Genomic DNA, 13187 nt, shown 5'->3' with positions numbered 1-13187 from the left:
TTTTCCACTGTTTGCCAGTAACCATTATTGGTTACTGGCAAAAAGTTCGTAGGTACATTACCACCACACTGCATTACTGATGCATAACATCATACCAGGCCTATGTTTAAGACAAAAATAAAGGCACATCAACTATTCACTTGAATTTCAAGACTACTGAAAAGTGATGACCATCCCTAGTACTGGCTTTGGTGTTTGTGGGGTTGACCAATAAGACAAAAACTTACACACATAATTATCTCATTTAGGATAATTAGGAGACTGTACAGAGATATTCATCTCATTTAAATGTGGTCCAGAAATGTCTTATTCATGTGTTTTAGGGTTTGGACTAACCAGGCTGGCTTATAAAGGTCGCCAAAGATTATGTGCTTCTAAAATCTTTAATATATATTTTGTTCTCTCTATTGTTCTTATTATTATTACATATTATTACATTGTTGTACTTATTAATCCCACACGTACTAATTGTTGTGACCTGAGGAAAATGAATGAAATAAATATAATGTTACAACATAATTGAAGCATTTTAAAGCACTTCAAACCCGTGCTCTTTAGAACTGTGTATATATGTAGAGATTTGTTGCTTCTGTTTTTTATCTTTAATTAACAGAGTCTCTGAGTCTACAATTAAACGTGACATGTAGGATGATATATGTATATATGTGTGATATATAACCACAATAAAGCCCTGCCCAAATTAAATTCAAACTATCAACAAATTTAATATTTTTCTGTGGAAATAACTACTAATATGATTATTACATTAATATAGCACAGGGTTCAGCTTTGCATAAACATTGTTGGTAGAAACGTTTTCCAAGGACCTACTTTTACTTTCTTACCCTAAGTACATTTCAGAGCATGTACTTTTTCGCTTTTACTTAAGTAAATAAGTTGAATCGGTACTTTTACTGGAGTATTTTTCAACACTTAAGTACAGAATGTCTGGACCGGAGAGAAGAAAAAGGAAATCAGCTGGCAGACTCACTCAAATGTGAATCCATTGTACTGGCCGTACTGTATCTGTTGTCTTCCGGCGTGCCCGCCGGACTACTTCTCTAAGCCAATCAGAACGCTCACAGAGGGCGCTCATCCAATTAGCTGCCGCTACGATCTCTGTGACGTAAGGCCTTTCTGACCAATGTAGCTTATCCTATTTTGGCGGCTGTGCGGAAAACATGGCGGAAAATTTGAAAGGTAATACATAAGGACTGTTATTTCATTTAATTTTACACTATCTAGTTAATATTTGCGGTTACCTGGTTGTGTCTATGTCCTTTAAATAGCTCGAATATGCACATTTTTCTACCTTCGGATTCACGCAGTTTTAACTTAAGCGCTGGGCTTTTACATCGCGGTTATTCTATGAAAGGCAATAGTTCGAAGTACGGGTGCAGTTGTGTAATAAAAGCGGTCTTTTTGTCCAAATAGTCGACTCATGAACTCAGTAACTTGGATTAAGCTCTTGGTGGAGCTTTCTGTGTATTCCAGGTAGCAGATCGTAGCCGCTGTGTTGAAGTGAGCGGAGGAGTTAGCGGGGCTATTGCACGGTGCTTGGTAGCGCTGAGCTTGAGGCGCCATGTAACGCTTCGGGAATGTTTAAATGGCACATTGTGGGTCTTTGGACGAACGTGGATGCAACTCTTTAAAAGGATTCTAGTTTCGGGCCCCCTGTACCGGCATGACGTTTGATTTAAAACATACGCTGTTTCACACAGCTATACTTTGGCTGTCCATTTGCACAAATGCACAAAGCCCAGCAGTAAACCGTGTGTGCTGTCACCGTGCGCTGTTTGGCGGTAGGAAGCTGAGTCAGATTAAAAATGAATGTTTCCTTACGTTCCACTGTCAGAAAAAGACTGGGCACTGTCAGTTAAAGGTGTGTGGTGTGTTAGATTGCAGCGTGCCCTGCAAGATGTCCTGGGATGAGCTGGAAGCCATGTGTCGAATGGAGAAACTCCAGTGTCAAGAGCTTGGAGTTAGCAGAGCCAACGTCAATGAATACGAGGTTGAATTCCTATGTGACTACAAGAAGACTAAGGTATGATATCGACTAAGGTATGATATGGATTGTTGGCAACTTAGACTCTTGTTAGTGTGAAGTTAGGGAAGGTTTCTGATGAAAAATTAATGAAACGAAATAAATGAAACCAACCAGTTTAATTGTTGGACAGGGCATGCATTCACTGTTAGACATCACACAGACATGTTTGAAAGGAGTTTTATTGCAAGTACTAAAAGTACAAAATATTTTACATTCATCTACTTTATAGTGAAACATTCTGCTAGCGTGTATTCATTGTATTGTGGCATGGATAAGAGTCCTTTTTCCTCTTTGCTGAAGGCAAATGGTCTAACTTGACATTAGAAGAAAGAAGATGTTATAATACAGCAAGTGCTGCATAACAAACATTGTTCCTAATAGTACAAGGTAGATACCACGAGACAGTGTAACTTTGGACTGCAACAAACCATGCACTATGTAAATTCCTTAAATATCTTATCTATAATCTTTTGGATTTTTGTATCATTTTGCATCATTGTATCATTTTACTATTTACTTTGTATTTAATGTGCTCATATACACTATCTTGCATATATACAATATTACTCATGTTTCTCACTTCTTATCCCTGTTAGTTAAGTATACACGCATATGCGTCTGTACGAGCTGGCTCTTACAGTCCCGTCTCAGAACAGATTAAGGTGTTGCTAGAAGAAAACCTTTCATGTATGTGCGGTGGAAGTTTTGAGCAGGCACAATTGGATTTGAGGTGGCACTCATTTAGTCTTCTCCAAATAGTTAGAATCAACGTAATCTCAGCTAAAACATTCAACTCGATATGCTCATGGTTTCATTGTGCCTTACCTGCCTTTTTAATGTTGTTTCGTCTAGGATTTTTTTTCTGTAAAACATTTTATGATTCCTGAGTGTGAAAAGCACTATATACATGGAGTACTGTGCAAAAACTCTGGAGCCACCCCTCATTTTTGTATATTTTGGGAGGAAAATAGAAAATATGTGTAGTTATTTATTCAAATGTGTGCTAACATATGAGGTTGACTGATGAGACTGAAAGTACTCTCACTGCTGGAGCTCTCCTGACCTCCTCTGAACCAAAAATGTCACATTTCCTGTCATCACACTGTCAGTCTGTAAGGGGCCTTTTCTTCCTTATTCTTTTTATTTATTTATTTTAAAGCACATGCCTTTCACATAACTATCTACTATAGATAGTTTTTTTTTTGTTTTTTTTTAGGGCTGATACTTCCTGTTTAATCTCCTTGTGTCCAGTTTCCTCAAACAAGGATGCTGCACATCAATTCAATTCAATTCAATTCAATTTTATTTATATAGCGCCAAATCACAACAAAAGTCGCCTCAAGGCGCTTCATAGATACAGAGAAAAACCCAACAATCATATGACCCCCTATGAGCAAGCACTTTGGCGACAGTGGGAAGGAAAAGCTCCTTTTTAACAGGAAGAAACCTCCGGCAGAACCAGGCTCAGGGAGGGGCGGCCATCTGCTGCGACCGGTTGGGGTGAGAGAAGGAAGACAGGATAAAAGACATGCTGTGGAAGAGAAACAGAGGTTAATAATCATCATGCTGAGAGTTGCCAAGTTTTCAGCTTATAGCTCTTTGACCTTGTTGCTAATAGCTATTAAATTGTCTAATGCCTGTCAAACTGTGTTACCTTTGGTATTTTCCATAGATTCAACTCAAGAAATGGAAAATGTCTTTCTGTAACAGGGTGCCTCTGAATGAAATATTTGGGTATAAGGACTAAAAATGAATAAAAAGTCAACCATGTCTACAGAAAGACACACCTTCAGAAAACTGGAGAGCTACTGCTCAAGAGCACTTTAAAAAAATTACAATAAACTCTGGCTGGTTGGGAGAAAAAAAAATGAGGGGTGCTTCCAGACTTTTGGACATGCTGTAAATATTGTGCGTTTTCTGTGTGGAGATTTAGAACATCTGTGAGGTGGGACAGATGTTGCCCTTGGTATACATGGTAACAGAATAAATTAAGTTTAGGCTGAACCAGTAATTGCCCCCAAAATTGACGTTATTGTGTGTGTTTCAGGAAGAGGAGTTGTACCTTGTAAAATGGAAGGGCTTTCCAGAATCAGATAACACTTGGGAACCCAAGAGGAACCTAAAATGTCCCAAACTGATGAAGCAGTTCCATCTTGACTTGGACCAGGAGCTGAGGCGCCACAAGCGACGTTGCATCCCAAAAAAGCTAGATAAAGAAGTTTCCTCATTTCTGGTCCAAAAAGCCAAACTTCGCCAGAGTCTGCAGCGCTGGGAAGACCATCTGAATCATACTCGCAATCATCCAGGGCGCATTTTTGTCATGAACGAAGTGGACCTAGAGGGTCCTCCGAAAAACTTTACCTATATCAACAACTATAAAGTAGGTCAGGGCATTGTGTTAGATGAGATGGCAGTGGGTTGTGAATGCAAAAACTGTTTAGAGGAGCCAGTGAATGGCTGTTGCCCTGGGGCTTCCCTCCAACGCATGGCCTACAACGACAGAGGACAGGTCCGGATTCGGCCTGGACAGCCAATATATGAGTGCAACTCCCGCTGCAGCTGTGGGCATGACTGTCCCAACAGAGTTGTGCAGAATGGCATCCAGTTCGATCTGTGTATCTTTAAAACGGGGAATGGCCGGGGATGGGGAGTCCGCACACTGCAGCACATCAAGAGGAACACATTTGTCATGGAGTACATTGGGGAGGTGAGACCTGTTTAGTCATTTTTTTTAAAGTGGCGTATCATGCTTCAGTGTGAAGTATAGAGCATGACAAAAGCAGCCAGCAGCTGCTTGATGATTTGACAGATGTGATACATTAATTGAATCGGTTTAAAGTTTAATGATACAAGTGACAGCACTTGTTTCTGGTAACTTGCAGCTAGAAAGCCAATGAAAAGAAAGGTGTGGTGCACTAAAATAGAATCTGAATACTACTGGTATCTTTTCATACTAAGAAAATGCCCAATGGGGTATACTTACAAATGTGAAATTGTGTATGTGCACACACACACGTACATACACAGTTGTTTTCATGTCCTTGTGGGGACATCTAATTGACATAAGGCTTTCTCTAGCCGCTTAACCCTGACCATGACCTAATTGTAACCCTGACACTAAAACCACATTTTGAGTCTCAAAAATGGCTTCAAACTCCTGGGGACGGTGATTTTGTCCCAATAAGGGCTGTTGGTCCCCACAAGTATAGTAAGCTTCCAATTTTTGGTCATCACAAAAATATGTAAACAGGGTACACACACAATTTCGCATTTGTAAGCATACCCCTTTTGGCATTTTCTATCCATATGTATCTACCTGTAGATATATAGATCTATATGCCTATATATATTTACTTAGCTGATTGGTTCTTGCCATATATGAATTCTAACAGTTGTCAAATAGGGCTGTCAGCTGTGTACCAACCTGACTTCTGCACAACGTACCTGATGTTCTCAACCCCATTAAGGGTGTAAGAAATTCCACAAATGAACCCTGACAAGGACACCTGTAAGGTGAAACCATTTTAGGTGACTACATCATGAAGCTCATTGAGAGAAGGCTTTGCAGTGCTGTCAACAAGGCAAAGGGCGGCTACTTTCAGGAATCTATAAGATATAAATGGTTTGTGTTGACAGGTCGGACTTCTCAGCATGTCTTTTTGCCATCATATGAAAGAGTAGAAACGTATGCATTATTCCAGGTGTTTTTGCTATTTCTTAATAGATGTAACAGAAAAGGCAGACTGAGAAAACCTTACTGAAGCCACTGATATCAAAACTGTGCTTGTGCAGTCTGAGCAGAGCTGAACAAAGCTTTTAAGAGATGGTCCTTCAGCATTGGGAACAAATGAGCTGCACATCTGAATAGAGGTTAAAGCAGCGGTCCCTAACCCCCGGGCCTCGGACCGGTACCGGAGTCGTTTGGTACCGGGCCGCGAGAGTTGAGGCTCAGGTGTGAAATGTATAGTTTTCAGGGTTTTTATCGGTTTTCAGCGTTATTTTGTTATTGTTTTTATTGTTTACTCGGTTTTCCTTGGTCTTTTCACGTGTGTTATGAATAAATTTTCTTTTTTTCGGTACCATTGATGTTATATTGATGTTAAAGCTGAGTGAATGCTAACCCCAGTCCAGCAGCCAGCGGTTGAACTTCAACAGGTAACAAACTGACGATCAGTGAGGCTGCAGTCTCTGTTTCTACCCGTTAATGTTTCACAGTGGAATTGCTGTGGCGATCACTTTAAAGTCTCTTTACTTTAAAGTGCTCCTTTCATCTTTTGATCTCTGTGGTCAACACTAGACCTTTAACAAAGAAAAGATCATAGCAACAAAACAGGATATCAACCTGCATTTCTGCAATTCATGAGACAAAAACAAATGAAATTAAACAGGCGCTCTTTTGTGCTTATAAAAATTTTAAAATAAAAAAATGGTATGAACTCAAAAGTCTAAATAGTGACTATAAAAATGACTGACCAAGAACAGTCTCATTCCCTGCCTCGTTTGAAAATCCCACTGTTGCCATATTTTCCCCTGTATATATAAACATGCATACGCAGTGTGCCAGGTAAAAAAAATTCCATTTGGGAGGGGGATTTAATGATGCATTTGCAGCATGTGATTTAAAAAAACAAAAACCTCAGTGAATTACGTGCATACAGCTTAATATTTCCATGGCAACTTATACTCCAATGGTTACGATAAACCCATTTTAACCATCGTACATGGAAAAACCCGCGGTACATCCAGGATGTTTGACATGTTGCCCAGACCCAGGATCAATCAACCAAAGAGATGAAAAGGGGTGCAGGAAGGGTGGAGTGGTAGATTAGGGTTGCAAATTGAAGATGGAAGTACCTGGTTAGACAGTGTTTTGTTTTTTTTGTTTGTTTGTTTTAATGAGAGGACATGCAGAAGGTTGGTGTGACAACAGGATGCTGTGGTAGGGTGAGATAAAGCCAGGTGATCGACTTTGGTGAACAGCAGCATTGAAAGCAGTAGCAATATCAGTCCCAGTGATCCTAAACAGACAGTATAAAACATCCACTTAGCTTTCTGGTCAGAAAAACAGTGCCTTAGACCTGTATAGGGCCACCAGACAGTCATAGTTGTGGTCCTATAGAAGTGTATGGGAAAGTGGCTTCTGTTTAGACCTCTGTAAACACTTTACAGTTCATAGGCTAAGTCACTCAGTCTGGTACTATAAGGTCAATAAGATAAGATGGGGCCTGATTATTTAAGACCTTGTATGTGAGGAGCAGGATTTTGAATTCTGGATTTAACAGGGAGCCAATGAAGGGAAGCCAATACAGGAGACATCTGCTCTCTCTTTCTAGTCCCTGTCAGGACTCTTGCTGCAGCATTTTGGATTAACTGAAGGCTTTTCAGTGAGTTTTTTGGACATCCTGATAATAATGAATTACAGTAGTCCAGCCTGGAAGTAATAAATGCATGAACTAGTTTTTCAGCGTCACTCTGAGACAGGATATTTCTAATTTTAGAGATGTTGCACAGATGGAAGAAAGCAGTCCTACATATTAGTTTAATATGCATTGAAGGACATACCCTGGTCAACTGATTCCAAGTTGATTGATTCCAAATCAAGGCCAAATTATAGTAAATAATCAATAGACATGGGAACACAAATACTAGCTGTTATTCACATTCACATAATTTTATTCTAAACGTTGTAATTTTGAGATTACCAAAGTATCTTGGTAAATGGACTTGTTCTTATATAGTGCTTTTCTACTCTGAGCACTCAAAGTGCTTTATACAATCAATTCATTCACTTGTACTTGGGTTCAGGAGGTGTTGGGAAAGCTGAGCTTACTTTCTCTAGCCACACCCAGGCCTGATTACTGTCACACCTGTTCTCAATCAAGAAATCACTTTAATAAGTCCTGCCTGACAAAGTGGAGTAGGCCGGCAGATCCTCAAAAGCCAGATGTCATGCTGTGATCCAATGAAATTTAGGAACAAATGAAAACCAAATTGAGATCTCTCAGTCTATAAAAGTTTATAAAATTATTTCTGAAGCTATGGGAGTCCAGCAAACCACACTCAGAGCCATTATCAACAAATGGCAACAACAGTGGTGAACCTTCTCAGGAGTGGCTAGCTGACCAAATTTACCCCAAGAGTGTAGCGGCGACTCATCCAAGAGGTCACAAAAGGCCTCAGAACAACATCCAAAGAAATGCAGGCCTCACTTGACTCAGTTAAGATCAGTTTGCGTCACTCCATCACAAGAAAGAGACTGGGCAAAAATAGCCTGCATGGCAGAGTCACAAGACAAAAACCACTACTGAGCATAAAGGCTCATCTCATGTCAGAAAACATCTTGATGATCAAGACTTTTGGGAAAATACTCATCTGGTGTAAAGGTAACCCAGCATTTCAGAAAAAGAACATCATACCAACAGTAAATTATGGTGGTGGTAATGTGATGGTCTGGGGCTATTTTGCTGCTTCAGGAACTGGAAGACTGGGTGTGGTAAATGGAACCATGAATTCAGCAAGTCCACCTCTGAATGCGCTAAACACCTTCATTTAGAAACTGCATTTTGTGTTTACTTGTGTTATCTTTGTTTAATATTTACATTTTTTAATGATTTGAAACATTTAAGTGTGACAAACATACATAAAAAGTTGGAAATTAGGAAGAGGGCAAACACTTTTTCACACCACTGTGGGTGCTGTATATGATCAGCACGTCATAACCATCCTCATTTGTTAAAGATGTTTGAACCCCGCCTTGCTATAAAGCAGTATTGCCAACTACTGCCACCCTGGTTTCATCACAAATCCAGCATGTCTTGTTCTTAGTACAGGAGTACACGTCCGCTCGTCATACATTGCCACCTAGTGGCAGAAGTTTTAGTTCATTTGTGTACATAGTTTTTTATTTATTTACTTTTCCTCCAAAGAAGCTACACCTTTTGCTTTAGCATCATGTTCACGTTTTTGTCCAACATGTGACACACACGTGTTTCCAATCATGTTAATTCAGATGCCAATATAAATAAAAAACAAATTTAAAAATTAATTTGTGACATTATAAGTTATAACCTCTGATGTATTAGCAGAATTATTCTGCTATCTAAACAGTGTATAGTAATGCTATCCATAAAGAAATGTAATGCTGGCAGTTTAATGCTGATACAAAATGTTGTAAATTGTTTGAATGTATTCAAAACCATGCAAAAAATATTAGTAACCTCTTTTAATTTTCCAAAACACTCTGTGAGCCTGTTTTGGGTTAAGTTTTGAATGTTGGTGAAATTCTAGATTACAGAAAGATTCTGCTAAATCTGTGTGTTAACATTACAGCCCACACCTCAAAACTACAGCCTGAATCACAGACAACTTGAGTTGACTGTTGTCTTCAATTAGCACTGGATACATAAAAATTGAACTGAAAAATAGAATTGTATTGGTTTATATGTGATTTTAATCCAACTATGCTCATTTGCACAGGAAATAAAACTGCGCTGTATACGGAGCAGCAGCAGGAGACAGATATTGATTAAATGTCTATTCACTCATGCAAATGACAGCCTTCTATTAAGAAAAACAACTCCTCTTATTTCTTAGCAGGTACTCATTTTACAGTCATCTGGTGGTTACACTGACATGGTGTTTTCAGAATCAGAATACTTTATTAATCCCTAAGGAAATTATCTGGGTTACAGTTGCTCCAAGACAGTAACAGTAAAAGACAAAACTATTTAAACAATGCAATATGTTACAGATTTACAAATGTAAGAAATGGCACTAATATTTACAAATCACTCAATTAGAGGTGATTATTGATATGAAGAATCTTATCAGAATTATTTTTAGCACGGATGCATCAACCAGGCATTCAGCCTGTTACAGTTGCTCCTGCTTTTTCTTTTGTTTCTTATGTCTTTGTTTTGTTTCCACAAGATTATCACCACAGACGAAGCAGAGAGAAGAGGTCATATATATGACCGCCAGGGCTCTACGTACCTCTTTGACCTGGACTATGTCGAGGATGTGTACACAGTGGATGCAGCTCACCTAGGAAACATTTCTCATTTTGTCAACCACAGCGTGAGTGCCTATGAACATGTGTCTGTCTTTGTCCATTCTCAACCATTTGTAAATTACCACAGTTTCTCCACCATGTTTCATTAAAAACAAAAGCTTTTAATATTGATGTATATTGACCAGCATGCATAGCAACACATGTACTACCAGACTGCAATTTTTCAAATATGAAAGCAGAGTCAGTGCGAACAAAAAGCTCCTGAAAAACCTTCTGTTCCTTTTGCAGTGTAACCCTAACCTGCAGGTATACAACGTGTTCATTGACAACATTGACGAAAGGCTTCCGAGAATTGCGTTATTTTCAACACGTGCTATCCGAGCAGGAGAGGAGCTCACCTTTGATTACAAAATGCAAAGTAAGTAAATTTACTGAGCAAATTTGAGTCATATGTATTTTGGCACAAATACTGACCATAACCAGACTTTAAGGTGCACTCAGAAGACTACAGTACTAAATAAATCAAGTTCTGTCACCCACTGGTGAAATATGTTTATATTTAAGCTCACTAGCCTCTCCTGGAATTTACATGAGAACTCATAGAGTGTGAGTTGTGGTGCCTGGAGCCCGAACATTTTAATCCTGTAGGTTTCAGGGTGGGGGCTTTATTGATCAGATTGAGGATTCATGATCTAGAAGTCTCTGAAGCCTGGTCAGCCTCTCATACTAGTTTGTTTTTCTTGCACCGTTCATTTTTTGTGGCGTGGAGTGGCTGCCACCAGGGGAAACTAATGTGTGCTTAATCTGCAGTAGTTTTTGGGTTCATGTCATTCAGTAATAGGATCCAAGCCTCCCCAGATGTTAATCACACTGATCTCATTGTTCTGAGATCAGTGTGATCAACGTATATGCTGCTGCTGGCTCACAGCAGAGCATCAGTGTTTCTGAGCCATGTTTTTTTACTTGTTGTTTTTCATGTATATGAGTTTGGTGTGTTAAATGTGGATAAATCTGTCATTTCTTTGTGTGTGTTTGTTTCACTTTTTCCTTTGTGCAGCACTTTGATCAACCTGTGTTGTTTTTAACTGTGCTTATATATAAACTGATTAATTTCACATGGGAGTTAACCAGCCTGAATTCTGTGTCTTTCTAGTTGATCCAGTTGATACAGAAAGCACCAAAATGGATTCCAGTTTCAGTCTAGCTGGGCTTCCTGGCTCTCCAAAGAAGAGGGTTCGAGTGGAGTGTCGGTGTGGATCAGACTCATGTCGAAAATATCTGTTCTGACAAGGACCTGTGGGGGAAAATGTACAGTTATGGGGGGGGGGGGGGGGGGGGGGGGTGTGGGTGTGGGGGTTATTATGAAAGATGAAATCCCAACTTTACTTTTACATGGCCAAGTCTGGTGGGCAGAAAGAGCAGTAGTCAGTCTATTTTTTTTTTTTTTTTTAAATCTGGATCATTCTTTTGTCTTTTTTTCTTGGGTCAAAATTATTTATAGGAACAAATGTTAGGAATCTGCACACTGTTGAGCTGTGAAATGGCTGCAGTGTAATGCTGACAGGCTCCGGCTGGTATTCTTTATGATGGTCTCTACACATCCACGCTTTTGCGTGTGCTGGTAATCAAAACATTGGCTCCAGTGCTTTAGGATATACCATTTATTTATTCTGCGTTTTTAGTTCTGTTTGACTAAAGAGGTATGCAATCACGACAGGTTTCAGACAACAGTCACCACAGTGAATATATAATAATTGAGATGGAACACAACCGTAGCCAAAACTGAGTTTGGTTTGGCTGTACTGCAGTTTGTTCTGAGCCATGTCTGTGTTCCCTCATGCTGTTTCTTAATATGCATGTTGTTTATTTCAGTCATGGTGTTTGACGCTCCAGATGTTGGCCGAGTCAACAGTGTACAGTGTATAAGGCTCGATCCTACTGTGTTTGCACTGCTGCTAGGCCAAGACCAATAATGGCCTGCCAACATGGAGTAGCATACAGCTGGTAGATGGGTTTTCAGTAAGCTAGAACAACAGATGCATGCAATGTGTTGTCAAAGTGTCTGTGACTGTTCTAAATGTGTGCACTAGAAGCTGTGGAGGTATATGTGCAGTTCTGCTTGCAACTGCTTTATCTTGAGTCTCCCTTCATGAACTCTCCTCCTCTAGTCTAAATAATATGAACTGTATAAGAAAGAACAGTAGAGGAAACTTTACTTTCTGCTTTCAGACATTTATGGTTTAATCTGATAAAAGGACACATGCTTGTAAAGAGAGCATGATGCTGTTTTCTCTATCAGTCTCACCACTATGCACAGGCTGACATGGTGGCTTTCAGCACAGCATGCTGTGCACATCTTCCCATTAACAAGGTAAGTTAAATCTGCTCCTGTGCACAGAACGAGAAGCTCCGTGCTTCTTTCACTAACAGCTACACAGGTGGATGAAGGTTGGGACAATACACTGGTCTGTTTTCTGGATATGGTTTATTATTTTATGCCTGATTATTTTTATTGTAAAGAATCTTTGTATGGTTTTACACATGTCAGCGCAAAAACAAATTCTCTACTTTCTTTCTGCCAAAGAAACGGATTCCCTGGAAACTGGTTTATAGACATTATTTTGAATAAAGTACTCATGTACTGAGGATACATGAGAGCATTTTAGTGAACTGCTCTTCTGGCAGCCCAGGGGTATTGTAACTCTCAGTGTACTTTTTTTTTGTTTTAAATAAATGGTCAGTAGCTGATTATTTTACAGTTTTGGTATTTAAGCGTTTTAGTTATCAATACTTGTTTTTATCATTGTGACATTCTGATAGATGGAGAACAAAAGCCGTGCTAATAAATGGTGCATTTGTACCCAATGGGAGTGGTTTGTTCCAGGATATTAATATTTTGATGAGAATATAAATTATGTCCTAAAGAAATCATGTGGTTACAGTTCCTCCAAGGCAATAAGAATAGCAACACACTGAACTAAATTAAATAATATATTGCAAAGTTACAAAATAGAAGGAATATCTCTAGTTTATACAAATAGCTCAATTATAAATATTCAGAAAACTGCAGATATATAATATAAAGAAGAAGCCAGCCAAAACACATGAGATAGCAATGGAATGCCCAGG

General features: G+C 39.2%; 1 protein-coding gene across 2 annotated transcripts; it reads left to right on the top strand.

The window, feature by feature from the left end:
- The first annotated feature begins 1112 nt into the window (after positions 1–1112).
- On the top strand, positions 1113–11378 carry LOC146494781 (histone-lysine N-methyltransferase SUV39H1-like). 2 transcript variants are annotated; one of them, XM_085145085.1, is made up of 6 exons: positions 1113–1200; positions 1899–2044; positions 4095–4754; positions 9977–10123; positions 10347–10476; positions 11212–11378. In XM_085145085.1, exons 1-6 carry the CDS (start codon positions 1182–1184, stop codon positions 11343–11345), a joined length of 1236 nt encoding a protein of 411 aa, XP_085001211.1. In that variant the 5' UTR covers positions 1113–1181; the 3' UTR covers positions 11346–11378. The 2 variants fall into 2 exon arrangements, with proteins under 2 accessions (XP_085001211.1, XP_085001210.1); XM_085145084.1 differs by lacking the exon at positions 1113–1200 and adding an exon at positions 1209–1802.
- The last annotated feature ends 1809 nt before the right edge of the window (positions 11379–13187 follow it).

This window comes from Neolamprologus multifasciatus, chromosome 20, assembly GCF_963576455.1.
Source record: "Neolamprologus multifasciatus chromosome 20, fNeoMul1.2, whole genome shotgun sequence".
NCBI lineage: Eukaryota > Metazoa > Chordata > Actinopteri > Cichliformes > Cichlidae > Neolamprologus > Neolamprologus multifasciatus.
Note: the sequence above shows the minus strand (reverse complement) of the source record. Positions and strands in the feature narration are given on the sequence as shown.

What these genes read in the sequence shown, in the direction of transcription:
- LOC146494781 (XM_085145084.1), top strand. Translation starts at nt 1,685, where the DNA reads ATGACGTTTGATTTAAAACATACGCTGTTTCACACAGCTATACTTTGG. An exon ending in TCATGGAGTACATTGGGGAG is followed by an intron (nt 4,755 to 9,976) that starts GTGAGACCTGTT and finishes TGTTTCCACAAG; the next exon opens with ATTATCACCACAGACGAAGC. An exon ending in CTCATTTTGTCAACCACAGC is followed by an intron (nt 10,124 to 10,346) that starts GTGAGTGCCTAT and finishes TTCCTTTTGCAG; the next exon opens with TGTAACCCTAACCTGCAGGT.